The sequence below is a fragment of the Puma concolor genome, chromosome E3, assembly GCF_028749965.1.
Source record: "Puma concolor isolate L17-30 chromosome E3, mPumCon1.1.hap2, whole genome shotgun sequence".
Taxonomy (NCBI): Eukaryota; Metazoa; Chordata; class Mammalia; order Carnivora; family Felidae; genus Puma; species Puma concolor.
Genome location: NC_141682.1, coordinates 23,227,307 through 23,247,955, shown reverse-complemented (window position 1 = coordinate 23,247,955; position 20,649 = coordinate 23,227,307). Strand labels below are relative to the sequence as shown.

Below are 20,649 nucleotides of genomic sequence, written 5' to 3'. Positions count from 1 at the left end.
GGACTGACTTACCCAAATCGCCAAATAGAAATTCAACTCTTTATCTTTTTTACAGAATATACTGATGATAATGCTCTAATTCCTAAGAATTCATCTGTAATTGTTAGAAGAATTCCTATTGGAGGTGTTAAATCTACAAGCAAGACATATGTTATGTGAGTGTTTATCAAATCTCATGTATTTAAGTCCTCAAAATACTTTTTTATTTTGTGAGGAAGAACAAGTATTTTAGAACTGAACTCATTACTTTACCCTAATAAGTATATCTTCTTAATCCTTAAAATGGTGAGGATGGGTTTGTTATTTCCTATCTCTTCCCCCAGTTAACCTGTAGTTAGTGGTAAGAGCTATCAAGAATTTTTTTGCTTTGTAATATTTACAGAGACAAAATGATGCTCAAATCGGTGAATAAGTATTTGCATACATACCCTTTTGTTTTTTATTGGCACACTTTTATTTCTGACTGTCCTTTCACTACACAAATATATATACATATGTATACATATATGTATATATAGGTGTGTTGAGAGATTTGTCCTAAATATTTTGACAGCATCAGTAATACATTTGCTTCTCAACAAGGGGCTTTTGTGGGGAGGCTGTTGAGTATAGGATTTATTAGCACAGACTGGAATCAGGCTTAGGTTTGACTCCAGTTGCTGCTTCACACCAGTTGTGTGACTTTGGGTAAGTTCCCTAAAGCCTCAAAATAGATTCCTCAAAATAATATAGGGATATGAGTACTTCCCTCCAGAGGAAAGCTGTAAGAATTAAACAGCGCCTGGCGTGTGGTAGATGCCCATTATTGGAGTAAGAACACTGCAGTATCTTAGCACTAGGCTAGAGTTTAAGAAATTCGGGAAAGGAGCAGGATTCACACTTAGTCCCTGCTTTCTTGTAATTTTAATGGTGATAGAATTATGCTAATGTGAAAAGGGTAGTGATGTGAAATTCTGGCAAATTCTACTTTTGGCCAGTGAAAAATTCTGGAATTTCCCAGTCCTCGGAAATGGAATGTGTTCTTGGAATTGAGGTAAAACAGTTATTTCTTGGAGCTTTACCTTGTAGGGGCAAACACTCATTCTAAGACAGTCATTAGTTTGCTATAAAGTTATATACTCCATATCCCAGCATTGAGATCTTTTGTGTAATACCTTCTGTGTAGTAACAGTTTTAAAACCTGAATACTTTGTTTTTCTTGTAATTACCAAGTGAACTGTGTGCTTTTAGCTGTGTAATTTTAAGAAATTATAAGGAAGTAATTCCTAGAATTTGTTGTGAAATTACATTTTAATTTACTAAGTGCTTTTTAAAAACAGTAAACGCGTAGTTTTCAGTTGATTTTTTTTTTTTTTTGGATACTAAGAAACTTAGAGAATTATTTGAAGTACATGGGAAAATAAGTTGCCTCTTACAGAATTGCTTGTTAATTCACTGTGTGTGAGGTTGCCTTTGTAATATATTTGCCTTGTAAAATGGCTCTAAGTTTGTTGAGAAAAGGAAAGCTTCATTTTTATATCAGGACTTCCAAATTACATGCAAACTTAGAAACTCCTTTCAGATGTTCCCTCACATTTCTCTGTAGTCAGGACAGCATAAACTTCAACGAAGCATTTGAGCATTGTATTTAGAAGCTCAACCCCCATCCCCTTTCCTGTGTGGACTTTTAAGAATTTCTTCTTGGGCTTTATTTATTATGTACTTGAAAAAATCAATCTGTTCATTTCTTTTTTTTTTTTTTTAATTTTTTTTTTTCAACGTTTATTTATTTTTGGGACAGAGAGAGACAGAGCATGAACGGGGGAGGGGCAGAGAGAGAGGGAGACACAGAATCGGAAACAGGCTCCAGGCTCTGAGCCATCAGCCCAGAGCCTGACGCGGGGCTCGAACTCACGGACCGCGAGATCGTGACCTGGCTGAAGTCGGACGCTTAACCGACTGCGCCACCCAGGCGCCCCAATCTGTTCATTTCTTCATAACCATCAGACTCATTCTTTGAACTAAAATAGTGTCAGAGTATGTTGCGTTTTTCTGAAACTTAGAATTCTTGTTTAACTTTGGTCATTGTTTTGAGACTTTTTAAAAAATTAAAGTAACTATCAACTTGTTTTTCTGGATTTGACATTTAGTTTTTGGAGCACAGCAATTTCTTAGGGATCCAAAGTATAAATGTTACCAGTGGTCTTCTTTCAAGAAGATCTGATGTGTGAAAGTTTACATTTGTTACCTATTAAAAAAAAACTGGGGAATGATATAATGTGGTTGTTCAGTCTATTAAATAACTACAAAGTTTCTTAACAAGATCTTCATGCTACCTTTGAGAAAACGTTTATTGTTTTCACGTATTCTAGAATTCCTTGGTATGGAATTTTTTTTTTCCTGCAGATCTGTCTTAAATTGTTTAAAGGTGGTAAAGATTAACCTAAGTAATGTATTTATTACTCTTGATACGCCTATTCTAGAATTCCTCTGTACCAAGTTGTTTTGTTTTTTGTTTTGTTTTGTTTTTGTCGCAGGTATGTCTTAAGCTGTTTAAAGGTACTAAAGATTAATCAAAGTAGTGTATTTATTACTTTGGAAATTGGCTGTTTTTAAATGTTTGTACAAAGGAAAATTGTGTTCATAAAGACATGTAATTAGACATATGTGTTAAGATGTTTTAGCACAATTCATAAATAACAACTCATAATTAATGTTGTTTTTGTTTTTGTTTATTTTTTAGAAGTCGAACTGAACCAGTGATGGGAACTTCAAAAGCAGTATGTAAAAACACAATCTCACACTTTTTCTACACATTGCTTTTACCTTTATAATGTAGCAGTGAAGTGAATCATTTAGAACTTAATATCCAACTGATCATAGTACATATTGTAAATAAAATGTATTTTGATGACAGCTCAGTTGAATATGGATATATGTGGCATAATTTGCAGACTTATTTTGTAGAAATGGGTAATTTGTGCCCCCCAAAAAACGCTGTTTCATATTAAATATGATAGCATTCTCCCTGTATGACACTGTGTTGTACAGTTAATGTATGATTCTTTTTAGATCATGTAGGTTTTACACTAATGAACATGATAACATGTTCTACATCTGTCTGTCTATAGTTAGTATTTTGTATGTATGTACAGGCTGTTGTGTGCTTTTTGTTTCTTGCAATAAAAAAAAATGTTTGGAGTGTATATTTTGCCATTTTTCACGTTGTATCACTTAGTTTTTGTTAGTTTTTTTTTTTCTGCCTAATTGATGGCTTTAAAAAATGCATTAGCAACATGCAAAACTAATATGAAAGTTTGATGCTTTCTCCAAGTTCAGACACCAATAGAAAAAAGCTTTCCAAAGACTTTTGATGCAGCTTTATTATTCAGTTTTGCTTTATTTGGCAATTTCAAGCTTTTATTCTTTGTTGATATCTGTACTATAAAAGTGAGACCTGAAATTTGGGCCCCCTGAGTACATAAACATCTCAATGATGATTTCTACAATTCAGTACATTGTTTTCAAATTTTAATACAAGGTCTTCCAGTTCTAGCCTGTTTAGTTCTCCAAAATAAAATATTTCCCTCTTATAAGATATTAAAATGCTGCATTAATTACAAGCTAATTGAAAGCTGTAGCTTATCAAAGATAACTCCCCTTAAGTGGAATAACATCTTAATTTTTATTATCATAGCTAAAGTACGACACCATGTTGACTTGAAGGTCTTAAGTAAAAGGTAGTGGAAATACCTAAGTTGTGAGGTGAAATGTGTTTCAGAAAGTAGGTCTGTAGTAACGGAGTTCTGTAAACTTGATGGTTCTCTAAACATTTTACTGCTCAGGCTTGATTTGTACACAATACGAGATGTCTGAAATCTTCATTTTAGAATTCAAGGATACTGCTTGCTGTTTCACTTTATCCTTTTTAAATACTACTGATCTTTAATTGTGTATCAGGCATTTCACTAACCTTGGATCATTGCATCTTAAACATGATAATATAGAATATCTGAACTTTGGACTTGTTCTCTAAAATATATGGCCTTTAGTTCTCATGGAACTAAATACAGTGATTCGAAGATCAAAATTTAGAGATTTGGGTTTTTTTCCCCACCCTCTGGGGTATATGGGCTTTTTTTTGTTTTGGGGTTTTTTTGTTGTTGTTGTTTTGTTTTATTTTTTTGTTTTTTGGGTTTGTTTTGTTTTTTGGTGGTTTTTGTTTTGTTTTTGGTTTTTTGGTTTTTTTGGTTTTTAAAGCATAATGCTGTAAAAAAAAAAACAAAAAAAAAAAAACAACAAACTGTCCAAGTTTCTGTTTTGCTGGTGATTGGTTTAAAACTGATTTTATGTATCCAAATGCTAGCACAAATCAGAGTGACTATCCTGGTGACTGTAGTGGTTAATGTAACACGTTTTGTATAAAGTATTTTTATATAGTATTTAAACTAATTCAGATGAAGTTTTATTTCTTGAAAACAGTTATTTCCTTTTTGTTTATTAGCATGTGTATAAACACAAATCACATGTTCATAAATAAAGTTAACATTCTTTTAGCCTTGTGTGTTCCCTGGCATGTCTGTATTACACTTATAAGAAGCAGTTTATTTTATGCTTATTTAGGTTTCTCTTTTCTTTTCTTTTCTTTTCTTTTTTTTTTTTTTAATACTTTAAAAGTGGCTTTAATTTTTAGGTAGAATTGTCTGAAATGGAGACATTAGATAACTTAATATCCCCACCACTTATTTGCTTGGGGTACATATGCTGGTGTTTAGGATGAGAGAATATATTCATTAAGCATAATTAATGCCCATCTTATGAATCACGTATTCTTGTACACATTCACAAAAGCCAAGTAAGATAGGGCCACTAAACCAGATTTCTAAATGCTGATTAATAAAAGTAAATGTGTGTACATTTTTGGTAACTTAAGCCGACTGTAATCAAGGATGGCTGTTTCTGTCTGTATTCCTTAGCTTATTTTATTTAGCCATCCTTCATGTTGGTATTCCAAAGCTGGATGTTCTTCCTGTTTACTAAATATCAGGATTGTATTTTGTAGGATCCTTTAATTGCAAGCGAGTGTAAGTGGCATAAAATATTTCAGATTCTTTCTCCCAGAAGCAAGACCACAAATTAGATGTGGGGAAGTGGGTTAATTTTAATGATGTCCACAGTATGCATTGATCAGTTTTTATGAAGACGACTTTTTTAAATGTGGTGCATTTTTTAAATCATTAGTATCTGAGAATTAATACATTTATTGCTGCCTAGTACATGTAAATTCCTAGTCGTTTTTAAACCATTCCTTGTTAGCAATTTTCACTGATTTCTAGTACCTTGCTTTTTGTAGAAAACTATTGGACACCTTTCACAATTTATGGTAAATTTGACTTTCTCATGGACTTTAAGGTATTTAAGGTGTTAGAATCATTGGTGGGGAAAAAAAGTGATATAGATGTTGTTGAGTATCTGAAACCACTTTACCCAGTACTAATGACAAATCAACAGAAAACTAAAAGGACCAGATGGCCCGACATAAGAACAAAAAAACAGATATATCATAGTGGGAAGAACAAAAAATGTTAGTATTTTAGTTCTAGCTGTAAGAAAGTTAATATAACTGCTTTCTCTTAAGGAAGTGATGAGTGTTCATATTCTAGATAGTAATGGGCTATTTTGAAGGGTTATTAGTTTCATTGGTTAGAAACAGTATAGATGATGCTTGACAGCATTTGGTTCTTGTTATTTAAATTCACATAGTTCCTAACTAATGCAAAAAGTAGCCCTTTTCAAAATAGATTGAGATGATCAGAATTTATTCTGGATAAAAATAGGATGTTTATGGTTTGTTTGTTTTTTTTTAAGCTTCCTTTGAGATTAGTTCTGTAATGAAAACACTTAAGAGCCAGATGAGAATAAGAACACATTGGTGAATTATATGATTGCATATTAGGAATATGGAATAGTGCATTACAAATTCTGGGGCAGCCCCTCAGTGGGCAGCTAAGAACCTTTTGTTGAAGTAAGCGTCCCAGTAATACTATCCATTAAACTGACTTTTAAAACCCTAAGATATTTATAAGATATATTTTAAATTTAGCAAACATGATTTTTATTGACTGAACTCCTGCTGTGGTAGGCATTGTGCTAAGAGCTTCATATTGAAACTGGTAACATTTCTATTTGGGGCTGTAAGTCATGCTGCTTTTATTTTAATTCTCTTAGTTCTCTGGAATATTTGAAAAATACCTGATGAAGACTCCCTTCATTGTTGTTATTTTTCTTTGATCCAGACATCTTGTTACATTCTCTCCATTTTAAACAAGAGTTCTGACCAATAATGCATGAGAAGCTTACAACATGTTGAATAAGCAACCCAATTACTATATAGGAAGCAAATCATGTTTTCTTTTTGGTACACTTAACAGGGAAATCATATCTTTAGAGTTAGATGGGAAAGGGGTGTGTGTGTGTGTGTGTGTGTATACAGATACACACTTTTTAAAAACTGATATTAAAATCATTTCAGGGGGTCAAATAGTGAAAAATCTTAAAATACCACATTTGAAAATACATTTTTAAAATCTTTCTTATTCAATATATAATACTTTCTCCATTTGATTAAATTAACTTTCTTCACGCATTATTAAAGTCCATCCTCCCAATAGCCCTATTTGCCTTTGCTCCACACTACCACTGGTTTTCCTTTTTTTGATTTAACATCTTTGCTCTGATAAAATTGTGGTTTCTTTGGCAAGAAGCCATTCTTACTCTTTGTATGGGAGAATAAACAAACTTATTCAGACCGAACAGTACATGCTTAAAAAAAGAGAAAAAAGTAGCAATTATGTGGGAGCTGTTTTATTAAAGCAATTATCTGAGCCTTTAAAGAGCTCCTTGTTTTTACCATGTTCTATAATGGCACTCCAGGAAAGTTAGATTTCTTATTCTCTCTAGTGTATATTCTCTTGAGCGTTATCAGATTTAGAAACCATTGATAGACACGGACTCTTATTTAATATTCAGTCACTGCTCTGAACATATTTTCTGTGATATATTTTTCTTTACCCTGTTTTTTGTTGTTTTTTTTTTAATATTGTAATTGAATCCCCCTCAACTTAAGCCTTTATTATATGTGTGAAATATGTAGAGAAGGGTAAAGTGGGGTGAGCTACAATTTCAGCTTTAAAACAGGGAATAACATTCTTTAGAAAACTTCTAAGAAAATGCCCAATATTTGAACATTAATTGGCAATAGGGACTAAATGATCACTTTCAGATGTTTTCAGTGTGGAACTTGAATGTGTGTTTAATTTTTTGTGAACAGATTGATGACTCTTCTGCATCTATTTCTCTGGCCCAGCTTACAAAGGTATATATATATATATATATCTATTCTTGCAAATATAAATCTTTTTCTAACATCGTATTTTTTTAAATGTGGAACAATTGTTTAAAGAGGGGTTGGGGAGGATATGTCTTACAAAAATATTGTACACATTGTTACTATCCTGTAAAGAGTAGTTGCTGCTTTGAGAAGATAGGGGGAGTGTTTTGTCAGCCTCACCATAATGTTGGAGTATTGGTCATCTTCAAGACAGAAGAAACACATGAAGCTACACTTATTTGGTGGGTTTTTCCCCCCTTACACATTTTGTTTAATTATACATTGGAAACTAACAAAGTTCTGGAGGAATTCCCTGGTTTTGGCTGTAAATTATGTGGACTTTCTTTATGCAGCCAAAATAGAAGCTTTCCTTTACATGGACAATTGCACGGCTATTTCTTGAATATTTGAATTGATCCCATGAAGGTCAACATTTTAAATGTGTTACGATTGTTTCTTTATGCTCTAGACTTGTAGTCTGTCTGCATTAGAAAAAGTTTTAGACAACCTAATTTGTTTGAACACAGACTACAGTGAATTGTGTAAATGTGTAAAGCTGTTTGCAGGAATATACCAATGTGTATGTTTGGCAGAAGGGCAAATTGTTACCTCCTGAAATAATTGTATATGCCATGTTTTGCGATAAAATTGCTTGCATTTTCTGCTCAACAATGTGTACCTTTTGTTTGGGAAAGCACTAGTGATGGATTACTTTTTAAAGCAATAGACGTAGCTTGCAAATCATGCCTTCAAAAAAAAAAAAAAAAAAAGACATTACAGATTAGGCAGATTTTTGAGGACCAAGAAGGAAGTCTTCCAGTTTTCCAAAAATCCTTTTTTCCCTACTATCAAAGTAAAACCAGACTTAGCAACCAAGATTAATGAGTTAGATGGATTTTCCATTAGTGCTGTCCCTATCTTATCCTTGACTTTGTTATAGGTTGTATCCTCTTCCCCTAGAATGTATCCCAAAAGAAATGTCCTAGTAACAAATACAGCTTTTTAAGCTTTTGTTCTGGGGAAACTAAACATTAAAATCGATGATTCTAAAACATGAAGTGGGCTGAAACCATCGTCTCTTAACAATTTTCTAATGCAAAAGTGGTCTAGCATAGAGTTTACATCTTAAGCAGTTTATAGTTCATGGTTTTAATTCTTATGTGCTGTAAGGACCCTATTTGAGTTTTGGTCTGTTCCTACCATTGTTTCTTTGTGGGAAGCAGTTGGGGAATTTTGGAGGTTTGGGAGATTTTTTTTTAACTACTTGTAAATTAATGTTTGGGTTCAAACAAATTAGTTGTTCAACATCTGTAATCCAGTTTTCTGTAAATGTTGCTGTTGTTCTAAGCTCTGTTAATGTTAAGCATTCTTTGTATATAAAATTACAATAAAATGTTAAAACTGGTTGCTTGTTTTGTGGATGAATGTAAAGATAAAACCCAATGAATGGCTGATGTGAGTGCTAGATGCTTGAAGCTTCAAGTTATCAGGACTCACTCCCTTAGACCCTGGTTATATCTAGACTATTCTATATAATACCTTAAAGATGAAGTTCATAAAACTTCGGAGAATCGGATTTAAAATGATGAGTGCTCCGTTGCATGTGCTTTGCACTTAATTTGAAACTGATTCTACTTCTTAAAGAGCCTTTTGCCTTAATATCATCTGCATAATGTTCAATTGTTTTACCCATAACCCTACCTCCAAGTTGTAAATACAAAGTCTTTATGCTACGACACTTGAATTATTTTTAAGGCTTAAAATGTCAAGTGTTTCCTTAATCTGTTTTAACTCTTAGACGAGTCATATGTAAATCTTAATGTAAGGTACAAACAGGGTCTAAGGTTTGAGTGCCCCCAGCAAGACCTTCAGCCCTGCAGACACCCAAACGTCATGTAATGAATGAGCTAAGGAACTCCTGATGCCTCTTCTAGGTTATACGTGTAAATAGCTTTCAGTTTTAGGTTTTATGCAAGATTAGATACTGCTCTTTACAGGATGAGTGGTGTTGTCTTTGGCTGTGTGGTCTTAAATGTGTTTCTAATGTGTGTGTCAAATAATTACCTGTTAAACAGACTGCCAATCTGGCTGAAGCCAATGCTTCTGAAGAAGATAAAATTAAAGCAATGATGTCGCAATCTGGCCATGAATACGACCCAATCAAGTAAGTCCATAAATGCTTCATACTAATAGGTACATTGGGGTGGATTTTCCCCCCCAATCAGAAGCTTTATTCTTTCAAGGTTTTGTGTACATGTAATTCTGTTTCCCTTTCAGTTACATGAAGAAACCTCTAGGCCCACCACCTCCATCTTATACCTGTTTTCGTTGTGGTAAACCTGGCCATTACATTAAGAATTGCCCAACAAACGGGGTAAGTCCAAAGTAGAAACCATGGTACACCTTATTTTTCTTACAATGATTTCTTAGCTATCGGATTTTTCTTGGTAAATACTGCCTTCTCTATTACAATGGCAAATGAGCTCAGGCTGTGGAGCCAGATTGCCAGGCTTCAGATCCTGGCTCTGCTGCTCAACGGTTGACTGGGCTTGGGCAGGCCACTTGACTTCTTCAAGCCTGTTCGGTCTTCTCTGTGAAACGGACATGGTAATAACAGTATTTACCTCGCATGGCTGTTGCGAGGTTTAAATGAGATCATATATGTAGAGCACTACAGATACTATAAGCAGTTAATAAGCACTGCGTGTTAGCTAATATTAAACAAAGGGTAACTGCTTTCTTTCTTCCTCCTTTCTCCTTTCCCCTCCAAATAGGATAAAAACTTTGAATCTGGTCCGAGGATTAAAAAGAGCACTGGTATTCCCAGAAGTTTTATGATGGAAGTGAAAGATCCTAACATGAAAGGTGCAATGCTTACCAACACTGGAAAGTATGCGATACCGACTATAGACGCGTAAGTATTCTAGTTACGTATGACCTGTGAGGCCACAGCCCGTCCGGGCGCTGGTGTTTTATGTAGGCTTGGGGTCGCCACTTGGCTACTTGGATTTCTTGTGAGCATTGTATAGCAAGACTGTTGGTCTCCACATGTTGCATTTCTGTGTGAAGAATGAGAGGCTGCAGTCTGCTCCATTAAATGCAAATTTAGAATGGATTTGGGGTTTTTGTTACCACTGAGTGCCACTTCCCTTGTGGGCTTCTAATTTTTTCTTTTTCTGTCATACCCTGCTTTCTTCTTCATTCACATACATACTCCCACATGATCTTCTATGCTGTCTACATGTGTTAAGTGAAAAAGACCAATGTCTTAATCATTCTGAGAAACAGAAGGCTTAAGCACAAAAGTTGTATAAGATGTCAGGGCAAATTTAAGTGCCAAGAATAAATGAAGAACTGAGTCCTCTTGAATAAGTTTGGATGTACCGTGTGAGTCTTAAACTTCTAAAATAACGATTTATTTTACAAACCCATTAGTTCAGATGAGCTACAGCTCTGTACCCTACAGCTTAGTGCTTATTTGCAATGTGTTTTCAGATCGTATTTTAGGAGCCAATTCTTAATGAAGTGGATAGACCTGAAAACCTACTAGTGGTATAATTCAACTGACAACTTCTCATTTTATCTGCTTTTATTAATCCCGCTAATTACCTTTGTGGTTACCCTCACCAGTTATGAACTCACATGATACAGAGCACAGTATTAACTGTCCCTTTGGACTGGGTGCTCCAACAAGTCCTCCAGTGGGTTATGAAGTGAGGGCGTCCTCAGGACATACCTTGAGAAACATCCATTTAGAGAATAACAGTGCCCTTGTTCATCGTGACATGAAGAGAATGAGTAAAAGAACGGTTGTCCTCAGCCTCATGCTGTAGCGTTGAAACGCAGCATAGTGCGCAGATGAAGGTGATGAAAACGGCAGTGCCGTGGAATGATCTTGAAAAGATTTTATGGTTTTGAGTATACACTTTAGTAAATAGATTGTTTTCATTCACAGATAAGGATTAGTGTTTTCCTGAACTCCCAGCCCTGCTCACTTTCTCCGTTTCACCCCCATCAATTTTTGATCAGTCACCATCCTTTGTCTTGTGGTTCATCTTAGAGCAGTCTGTTTTTACGCTGTTTCTGATTCAGACATTTCATACGTGCTTCCAAACAACCTAGGTTGAAATGGATGGTTTTTACGGACACAATTTAAGAGCAGACCGCTTCATCTTAATATAATATATACAAGTAAAAGTAATGGAAGTTTGTGTCGGAAAAATTAACATCACCCTTGTGAACCCTAACTAATAATTAACTTCATTGTTTTTGAATGCTGAAATGCAAAAGCCCATTTGTGCCAGACACACAGCAAATACTGGGGAAATGGGAGCCCAAATATTTTAAATGAAACTTTCACCCTCTCCACTAACACCACTGATAAGCAACTCAGACTCTTCTTCTGTTTCTTTTTCTATCCTCTGTTCTTCTTTTTTTTTTTTTTTTTCTTTCTTTTCTCTCTTTTGGGCAGTGGGAGACTCCTCTTTCACAAATTGGGAACAATGGGGCATAAGCAAATTGATACTTATTTCTGGAGTCGTGGTGATGTCTATGGAGCAGCTGCAACACAAATAACACACCTCAGGTACCCTCCTCTGTACAGCTGAGATGCTTTCATTTTCAGCAGTGAGATCGACACACTCTGTTCCTAAATGAGATAGAATTTACCTAGGAATTCCTATGTTATACAAATCTGCCTGATTAGGGAAGATGTGGGTGTTGGAAGCAGTGGTGACAAGTCTGAGAATAGTGTACTTTGGTTTTTTATTTTATTAAAACATTTTTTTTTAATGTTTATTTTTGAGAAAGAAAGCGAGTGAGCAGGCGAGGGGCAGAGAGAGAGGGAGACACAGAATCTGAAGCAGGCTCCAGGCTCTGAGCTGTCAGCACAGAGCCCGACATGGGGCTCGAACTCAACAAGCTGTGAGATCATGACCTGAGCCAAAGTCGGACGTTCAATTGACTGATCCATGCAAGCACCCCTAGTGTTTTATTTTCAATATGTTTAATATGCAGCATTTCTGCAAAATGTATTTCTACCAGAAAATGGACCCAAAATGACTAAAGTGTTACTTTATATTCTTGTAACACATATTCTAATCATTGAAGTCATTAGTATTTCTTAGTTGGTTATAAATAGATTAATCTCTCTTTTAAAATACTAATTAGAAGTAAACCACTGGTTTTGAAGTCTGATGATTCTAGCTACTAGCTACTGGTGTGGTTGGTTGCATAATATTTCCCTTGAACTGTCCCCCTCGATTGTATGATGTCAGCACCAGTTTCCATTTCCTGTATTATAGCATGCTCTCTGATACCTTCACAGGTTTTGGGGACTGTTGGTCTATGGAAGGGAATTCCCTCCATACCCCCCACCCCCTCAAGAAACATGGTAGGATAGAGAAAATTGTGGTTAGGGTGTTGTCATGTCCAAGTTCAAATCCTGTCTCTGCCACTTAAGCATAAACTTGTGGCATTGAATGTGTCCCTTTAATCTCTGGCCCTGAGTTCTAGAGTTGTGGATTCTTAAGATCCTTTTAGCCACTTTTATAGCATTTGTTTCTTTTTGTTATACTTGTTTAGGATTTTGTTTTGTCTTTTTGTTGCTTAGGGGGAGGATGTTCATAACTACTCCCTTATTTTGGAAGGTATTATACTTGTGTAAACGAATTTGGCATCGTACTGAATTATAAGCTCCCATTATGGTATAGTAGAACATGTACTATCTTAGTAATACTTTGTTTTCTTAACAATGTTAAAACAGTAAAACCTTCTTTTACAGAGAAGCATATGCAATTGGGAAGAAAGAAAAACCACCTTTCTTACCAGAGGAACCATCTTCTTCTTCAGAAGAAGATGATCCTATCCCAGATGAATTATTGTGTCTCATCTGCAAAGATATTATGACTGATGCCGTTGTCATTCCCTGCTGTGGAAACAGTTATTGTGATGAATGTAAGAAATGTTGAACCTTCAGAGATACATGTCTTAGAATATGTGTGTGTATTTGGAAGGGCTCTTTAGCAACATTGTATGTTTTAATAATGCAGTATGAAATGTTGATAATTGATCATTTAGTTCATCATTGCACCTTTAATAGCAAGAACTGTTTTTGTCACTACATTTTTTTCTTTAAACAACAGCCTCTTTGTCCTTTTAAATATTAGAATTGACCATTTCTTCTACCTTCATTAGGGTGACTGTACTAAGGTTTTATAAAATGTAGGACTTTTGTTTCCTACACATTTTATTTTAGTTTTTAAAGTTTATTTATTTTTGAGGGGGGGACGCACAGAGAGAGGATCCAAAGTGGGCTCTGTGCTGACAGCAGAGAGGCCCATGGGGGGCTAGAACTCACGAACTGTGAGATCATGACCTGAGCAGAAGTCGTACACTTAACCGACTGAGCCACAGACGTACCCCTGTTTCCTACACATTTTAAATGGTATGCAGAATTTTGAAAGCCTTTTGGGCATTAGATATTCTAGAAATATTTTTAAATGGTACCTAAATCCCTTTCCTGGATGGTGGAAAAATAGTTTATTCTAAAATTCCTAAGTGTAATTGAGAACTGTTCTCTGCAAACATACTACCCAACATTTGCCTTGTGGTTACTTGTGATTTTTTTCTGATCTTTTATATTGGGTTGGGTTTTTCCCACTTGGGTTTTTCTGCCACTTATTTCTTACCAAGATGAAAATGGCATCATCTGAAAATTTCACTGCTTAGTCCTGTTTTGGCCTTTTTCATTTCATAGCTTTGGAATATAAATCTTTATTTTGGGGCCTCTCCAGTGAAGACCAAAGTCAAGAAGAGGTCACTTAAGATTTGTTTCCAAGTGTCTTAGATTTAACAAACCACTTGCATTACTGAATTTTTTACTACACTGAAGCATAATCAGTGAATCTGTAATTTAGTGTTACTCCTCTGTACTGTGCTGTAGGTGTTGCTGATTTCCTTGCCTGAACAATGTTTCTGTTTTTTATAATTCCCCTTTCTCTTAAGTTATTTATGTAATCTCTATACCACATGTGGGACTCCAACTCACGACCCTGAGATCAAGAGCCGCATGCTTTTCTGATGGAGCCAGCCAGGCACTCCTCCTCCTGATGCTCTTTTAAAACCCTGTTAGCCCTGTAAATTTTTTACCTTTCTAGACTATATATTATTTCTATTTTTGTCCTCTATACTATTCCAATTTTTAGCTAAACAAAGAGAATAGTATTTAGGAAAGAGTGCTTTTTCTCTCAATTTAAATCTTTGTTTAAATTCTATTTATGACTTCTGTTTTGTTTTGTTTTGTTTTGTTTTTAATGTTTATTTATTTTTGAGAGAGACAGAGACAGAATGTGAGTGGGTTGGGACAGAGGGAGAGGGAGACACAGAATCTGAAACAGGCTCCAGGCTCTGAGCTGTCAGCACAGAGCCCGACGCAGGGCTCGAACTCACGAGCCGCGAGATCATGACCTGAGCTGAAGTCGGACGCTTAACCGACTGAGCCACCCAGGCACCCCAATGACTTCTGTTTTTAAGGTTGAAGTTACAGCAGAGGAGTGCTATCAGGCGAGAGTCTGTACTTTTAAGTTTTTCAATCTTAGAAATGATAAGTAATGTGTGCTTGGAAAGAGTAATGTAATATTTAAAATATATCACATAGGTATAAGAACAGCACTCTTGGAATCAGATGATCATACATGTCCAACATGCCATCAGAATGATGTCTCTCCTGATGCTTTAATTGCCAATAAGTTCTTACGACAGGTAACTGACTTTGTATCCCTTTTGGAAAATTTTTAAAAATTTTTGGTGGTTTAAACTGTGCTTGAGGAAATACCACCTTACATTTTCCTGCATCTTTCTGTTTGGTATCTATAGGCTGTTAATAACTTCAAAAATGAAACCGGTTATACAAAAAGACTACGAAAACAGTTACCCCCACCACCGCCCCCAATACCACCTCCGAGACCACTCATTCAGCGGAACCTACAACCTCTGATGAGATCTCCAATATCAAGACAACAGGATCCCCTGATGATTCCAGTGACCTCTTCAGCTCACCCAGCTCCTTCCATATCTTCATTAACTTCTAATCAGTCTTCCTTGGCCCCTCCTGTGCCTGGAAATTCATCTTCTACCCCGGCTCCTGTACCTGATATAACTGCCACAGTGTCCATCTCAGTCCACTCTGAAAAACCAGATGGACCTTTCCGGTAAGTCTGTGTATCTCTCTGGTTTTTCATTGTTGTTTATTGCTTTAGTAGTTGTTATAGTGACTGGTAAGTATCATCCTTGTGAACCACTGTGCTCAATAAGGTGGGTGACTCCATAAAGTAACCCATTGCTAAACGGGTACTTTTAAGAGATGACTCAGTCTTATTGGAGGAACAGGCAAATGAAGGAGTTTCACTTGGCAAATGATTAAGCATCCCAGGATAAAGAACTATACGAGTTGCCAACCACCCCTGTTAAGTGTTGAATTAAAACTCACTTAAATCCTACTGGTTCAGACATGAAAAGGATCTTTGGACATGTAGTCCAGTAGTTCATAAATTCCTTTTTTTTTTTTTTTTTTTTTAATGTTTGTTTATTTTTGAATGAGAAGAGTGTGAGCACACATGACCACAAGTGGGGGAGTGGCAGAGAGGGAGAGAGAATCCTGAGCAAGCTCCGCTATGTCAGCGCAGAGCCCAACTGGGGGCCTGAACTCACCTTGAGATCATGACTAGAGCCAAAACCAAGAGTCGGACATTAACCAACTGAGCCACCCAGGTGCCCCAGTGGCTCATAAATTCTTGAGGAATCAGCCACTTAAAAAAAAAAAATAGATGCCAGGGGTCTGTGCAGACATACTAAAGCAAAATCTTGAGGACGGGGACCTTTACATTTATATTTAAGACCTCAGTCAGAATTCATTGGCTTTTCAGTGGTGGAGCTGGAAGTAGAATTTACTCTTAATCCTGTATTCTTTTGGTCCCACAATTTGATTTTCTTCCTTTTAAAAAAAAAAAAATTTTTTTTAACGTTTATTCATTTTTGAGAGCATGAGCAAGGAAGGGGCAGAGGGAGAGAGACACAGAATCCGAAGCAGGCTCCAGGCTCTGAGCTGTCAGCACAGAGCCCGACATGGGGCTTGAACTCACGAACTGCGAGATCACGACCTGAGCTGAAGTCGGACACTCAACCGACTGAGCCACCCAGGCGCCCCTCTTTTTTTTTTAAGCTTTATTATTCTTTTTTTTTTTTTAATTTTTTTTTTCAACGTTTATTTATTTTTGGGACAGAGAGAGACAGAGCATGAATGGGGGAGGGGCAGAGAGAGAGGGAGACACAGAATCGGAAACAGGCTCCAGGCTCTGAGCCATCAGCCCAGAGCCTGACGCGAGGCTCGAACTCACGGACCGCGAGATCGTGACCTGGCTGAAGTCGGACGCTTAACCGACTGCGCCACCCAGGCGCCCCTAAGCTTTATTATTCTTACAACTGATTTCTCTCCCATCTGTATAGATGGGACTTCTTAAAGAGATTTCCTTTTATTTTTTTTCCTTATCACTTTTGTATCCAAAGAGCTCTCCACTTGACCCAAAAGTTTTCATCAACGCATCTTCATGCAGGTGGTGGGTGAACAGACTTACTAAATTATGTACTGTAATTTGCTTACTCTTACTCCTCCATTTCTGATGACTTTTTCACATATTGCAAATTCTCTTGTCTTCTAGGGATTCTGATAATAAAATTTTACCAGCTGCAGCCCTTGCATCAGAACATTCAAAGGGAACCTCTTCAATTGCAATTACTGCTCTTATGGAAGAGAAGGTAAGTTTTATTGGCTTTTAAATGTGAGATTTATCTTACAGTTTTCTGATGGGTTTAATTTTTTTTTTAACTCTCCCTCTTTTTTTTTTTTTTTTTAAACTGTTTCTTTTTATGTATGTTTTTTTCCTAAAGGGTTACCAGGTGCCTGTACTTGGAACCCCATCTTTGCTTGGACAGTCACTACTGCATGGACAGTTGATCCCCACAACTGGTGAGTAAAATCATTTTGGGTTGAACATTTTCTCCTTTAAAAAATAATTTTAACTTTATTTAACATGCAATTTCATATTTACCTACTGTTCTTGTTTCCAAGGTCCAGTAAGAATAAATACTGCTCGTCCGGGTGGTGGTCGACCAGGTTGGGAACAGTAAGTATATGTTTAAAATAATCTCCAGATGATTGCTTTCAAACTAGATAATGGGAATTATAATCTAGTGTGTTGCTGAATGTTTCTTATTGTAACCCCCCCTTTTTTTATGACATGTTAAGACTGAGCTGAAGTTGGATGCTTAACCAACTAAGCCACCCAGGCTCCGCTTTTTACTTTCATGTCTTAACAAAGTGATCTTGACAGGATCTCAGTTAATGAATAGATAAGATTAATTGAAATACTATTTTCTTTGAAAGAGTATTTGAAATACTGAATCATTCATTGTGCTAATAGATGGGGGGGTGGGGAGCACGAGAGCATGGGGGAGGGACAGAGAGGGAGACACAGGCTCCAAAGCAGGCTCCAGGCTCCGAGCTGTCAGCACAGAGCCCCATGTGGGGCTCAAACTCACAAACCGTGAGATCCTGAGCTCAGCCAAAGTCGGATGCTTAACTGACTGAGCCACCCAGGTGCCCCTTGTTTTTCCTATCCTTAAATGGATTTTCAAATTTTGATTTAACACATAGTAAGATTAAAGGCTACCAAACATAGAATTTCTCATTTTGAATAATCTGTGTTAATGAGATTTTATTGCATATCAGAATATATAGGATATTATTTTTTGCCCTGTGAAATACAAGGAATTATGATCTTTATAAGATGTTCTGTGGTATTAAAAATTAGTATGTTTACTTACTGTCTACGTATGCAATCATTTGTGTCTTAGTCTATATCAACAGGCTTACATATTTGCATAAACTGGCTTCTATTCTAAAACTATGATTTTTCTTTTATTTTTTTTTTTTAATTTTTTTTTTTCAACGTTTATTTTATTTTTGGGACAGAGAGAGACAGAGCATGAACGGGGGAGGGGCAGAGAGAAAGGGAGATACAGAATCGGAAACAGGCTCCAGGCTCTGAGCCATCAGCCCATAGCCTGACGCGGGGCTCGAACCCACGGACCGCGAGATCGTGACCTGGCTGAAGTCGGACGCTTAACCGACTGCGCCACCCAGGCGCCCCTGATTTTTCTTTTAAAGATAAATCAAATATTTTATTTAAACATATAGACTAAATGAGAGACTTAGTGGATTCTTTCAGTAGAAGGAGCAAGGGATTTGGAGACAGGTAGGCCTGAGTTGGAATTCCAGCCCCTGCACTTGGCAGTGCCATGACATTGAGCATGCAATTTTACTCCTCAGCCCCATTGCCTCATCTGCAGAATTGGAACAGTGCTAGTTCCCCACCGGCATGGTGCCTAGCAGATGAAAGGCTCTTCTTCTCTTCTGTAACAAGTTCACAGTCACTTGTAGGATGCTAAATGAAATACCATATTGCGGAAAATATTGTACATTGAGGTTTAGTTATTGTCACAGTAAATTAATGAGGAAAATTAACTCAAGTAAGTGTAATGCTTGCTCATATCTCCTCTATCTGGAACAAGTTTCCGAATGGGGATCAGGGAGAGGAAAAATCTTCTAGAGTAGTTAAAATAGGTATCTTTTAAAGTCTACACGCTAGGAGATTGTATATTGTACTCCATCCCATTTTATCTTTCTTTCTACACAGTTCCAATAAGCTTGGATATCTGGTTTCTCCGCCACAGCAAATTAGAAGGGGGGAGAGGAGCTGCTACAGGTATGCTTTTTAAAAATTTTGAAAAATTAATCCGATGACACTGCTGAAAAATAGAACACAAAGAAACGAAAGCATGGCAGTGGCAAGAGAGGGAGATTACTTGCTTTATGCTTATCTCACTTCAGTCCTCAGTAGTTGATCTTGAGGCCTAGAGAAGAACAGGTTACATTTAGTGTTTTAAATGATGCTTTTAGGCTGCATCTTTAATACTCCTTCCCAATGACTACTTTCCTCCAGCACACAGCAGAATATTAGGTTACATTTACTCTTTTGAGGGTAGAAGGAAGTCACTAAGGCCCAGACAGTATTTAAGGTGTGTCAGTTTAATTTAAGGCAAAAGTTAACTAGCTTACCTCTCAAGCGTGAGAAAGAATTGCATTTATTTCTCTTCTGGACTCAATTGTCCCAGTCTTCTCCCACCTTCTCTTTTCCAAAAGAAGAGACAAAGAGATTGTTCGGGGCTCCTGCCCTGGACAGGCAAAAACCATGTTATTCTGCAAAGTAAGCCGTAGGTCTTATCGAGGTCGTTCTCGCCACCAGCGTAAAGGGCCTCCAAATGAACTTTATAATAAGAATATTAAGGGTGTCTTCTAGTGCTCTACTGAGAATTGCTAAGTAACTCTGTTACTAGATCACATGTTAATAGAAGATAATAGTTACCAATTCAGATTCTGAAGAGGCTTAAAATTTAAACCCTGGCTGCTGCTGTTCTTTGTACCAGTTACTTAGAATTTAAAGAACCGTTAGCTTAACAGAAATGAACCCATGTTTTAAAAAAGCCACTGTTTCTTTTAAGAGCGACAGTTCAGAAACTTTGGCCAGCACTGTAATTTTCACCTAATCCTTTGAGAGAAAATAATTGAGATTTTTAGCTGTTGATTACAGATGTTAAAAGTGGAACTTACTTTCTTGAGGATGAAAGAGCATAGGGAATGTAATCTGTGGTACTGTGATGGTATGGTGTGGGGACAGATGGCAGTCACACTGTGAACATGATGTAACATGCAGACCTAACTGAATTGCTGTGTTGCACACCTGGAACTAATAATGTAACCGTGACTATACCTCAGTGTTTAAAAATGTAATAAATAAAAAGTACTTTAAGTACAAAACACCCCACAAAACCATGAAGCCATTTAACAACTAGGTTTCCAAAGACATTTTAACGACCTAGAGACATGCTCATGATATAATGTCAGGTGAGAAATAAAATTATGTAAAACTATAAAAATAAAAAATACCTAATACTTATTCTACATTGAAGGATCTTTCTACACTTCCTACCTCAAAAGATTACAGGAGGTGGTTTTTCTTCATTTAAAGTTGTGATCTTGGAAGGCTTTTTGGGGAGGCCTAGGTCAGAGAGGCATTAGCCTTGTCAGTTCCTTTAAATGACAGATTGGGAAGTCACCAAATATCATTGTGGAGGGGTAATGAATCTGAACTTCACAAAAGAGA

The 20,649-nt window shown here is 36.5% G+C and overlaps 1 protein-coding gene across 5 annotated transcripts in view; it reads left to right on the top strand.

Moving 5' to 3' along the window:
• The window catches only part of RBBP6 (RB binding protein 6, ubiquitin ligase), a 32,877-nt gene that overhangs the window by 5,896 nt on the left and 6,332 nt on the right, over positions 1 to 20,649 (top strand). For 2 of the 5 annotated variants that reach the window (XM_025916842.2, XM_025916841.2), the window contains exons 2-14: positions 56 to 155; positions 2,723 to 2,759; positions 7,310 to 7,354; positions 9,445 to 9,533; positions 9,647 to 9,743; positions 10,144 to 10,283; positions 13,152 to 13,324; positions 15,027 to 15,130; positions 15,245 to 15,579; positions 17,086 to 17,182; positions 17,315 to 17,393; positions 17,496 to 17,550; positions 19,123 to 19,191. In XM_025916842.2, coding sequence (XP_025772627.1) covers positions 56 to 155; positions 2,723 to 2,759; positions 7,310 to 7,354; positions 9,445 to 9,533; positions 9,647 to 9,743; positions 10,144 to 10,283; positions 13,152 to 13,324; positions 15,027 to 15,130; positions 15,245 to 15,579; positions 17,086 to 17,182; positions 17,315 to 17,393; positions 17,496 to 17,550; positions 19,123 to 19,191 — 1,420 coding nt within the window. Of the gene's footprint in view, positions 1 to 55; positions 156 to 2,722; positions 7,355 to 9,444; positions 9,534 to 9,646; positions 9,744 to 10,143; positions 10,284 to 11,840; positions 11,955 to 13,151; positions 13,325 to 15,026; positions 15,131 to 15,244; positions 15,580 to 17,085; positions 17,183 to 17,314; positions 17,394 to 17,495; positions 17,551 to 19,122; positions 19,192 to 20,649 lie in introns of all 5 variants that reach the window. The other 3 variants (XM_086692698.1, XM_086692697.1, XM_086692696.1) reach the window with 3 other exon arrangements.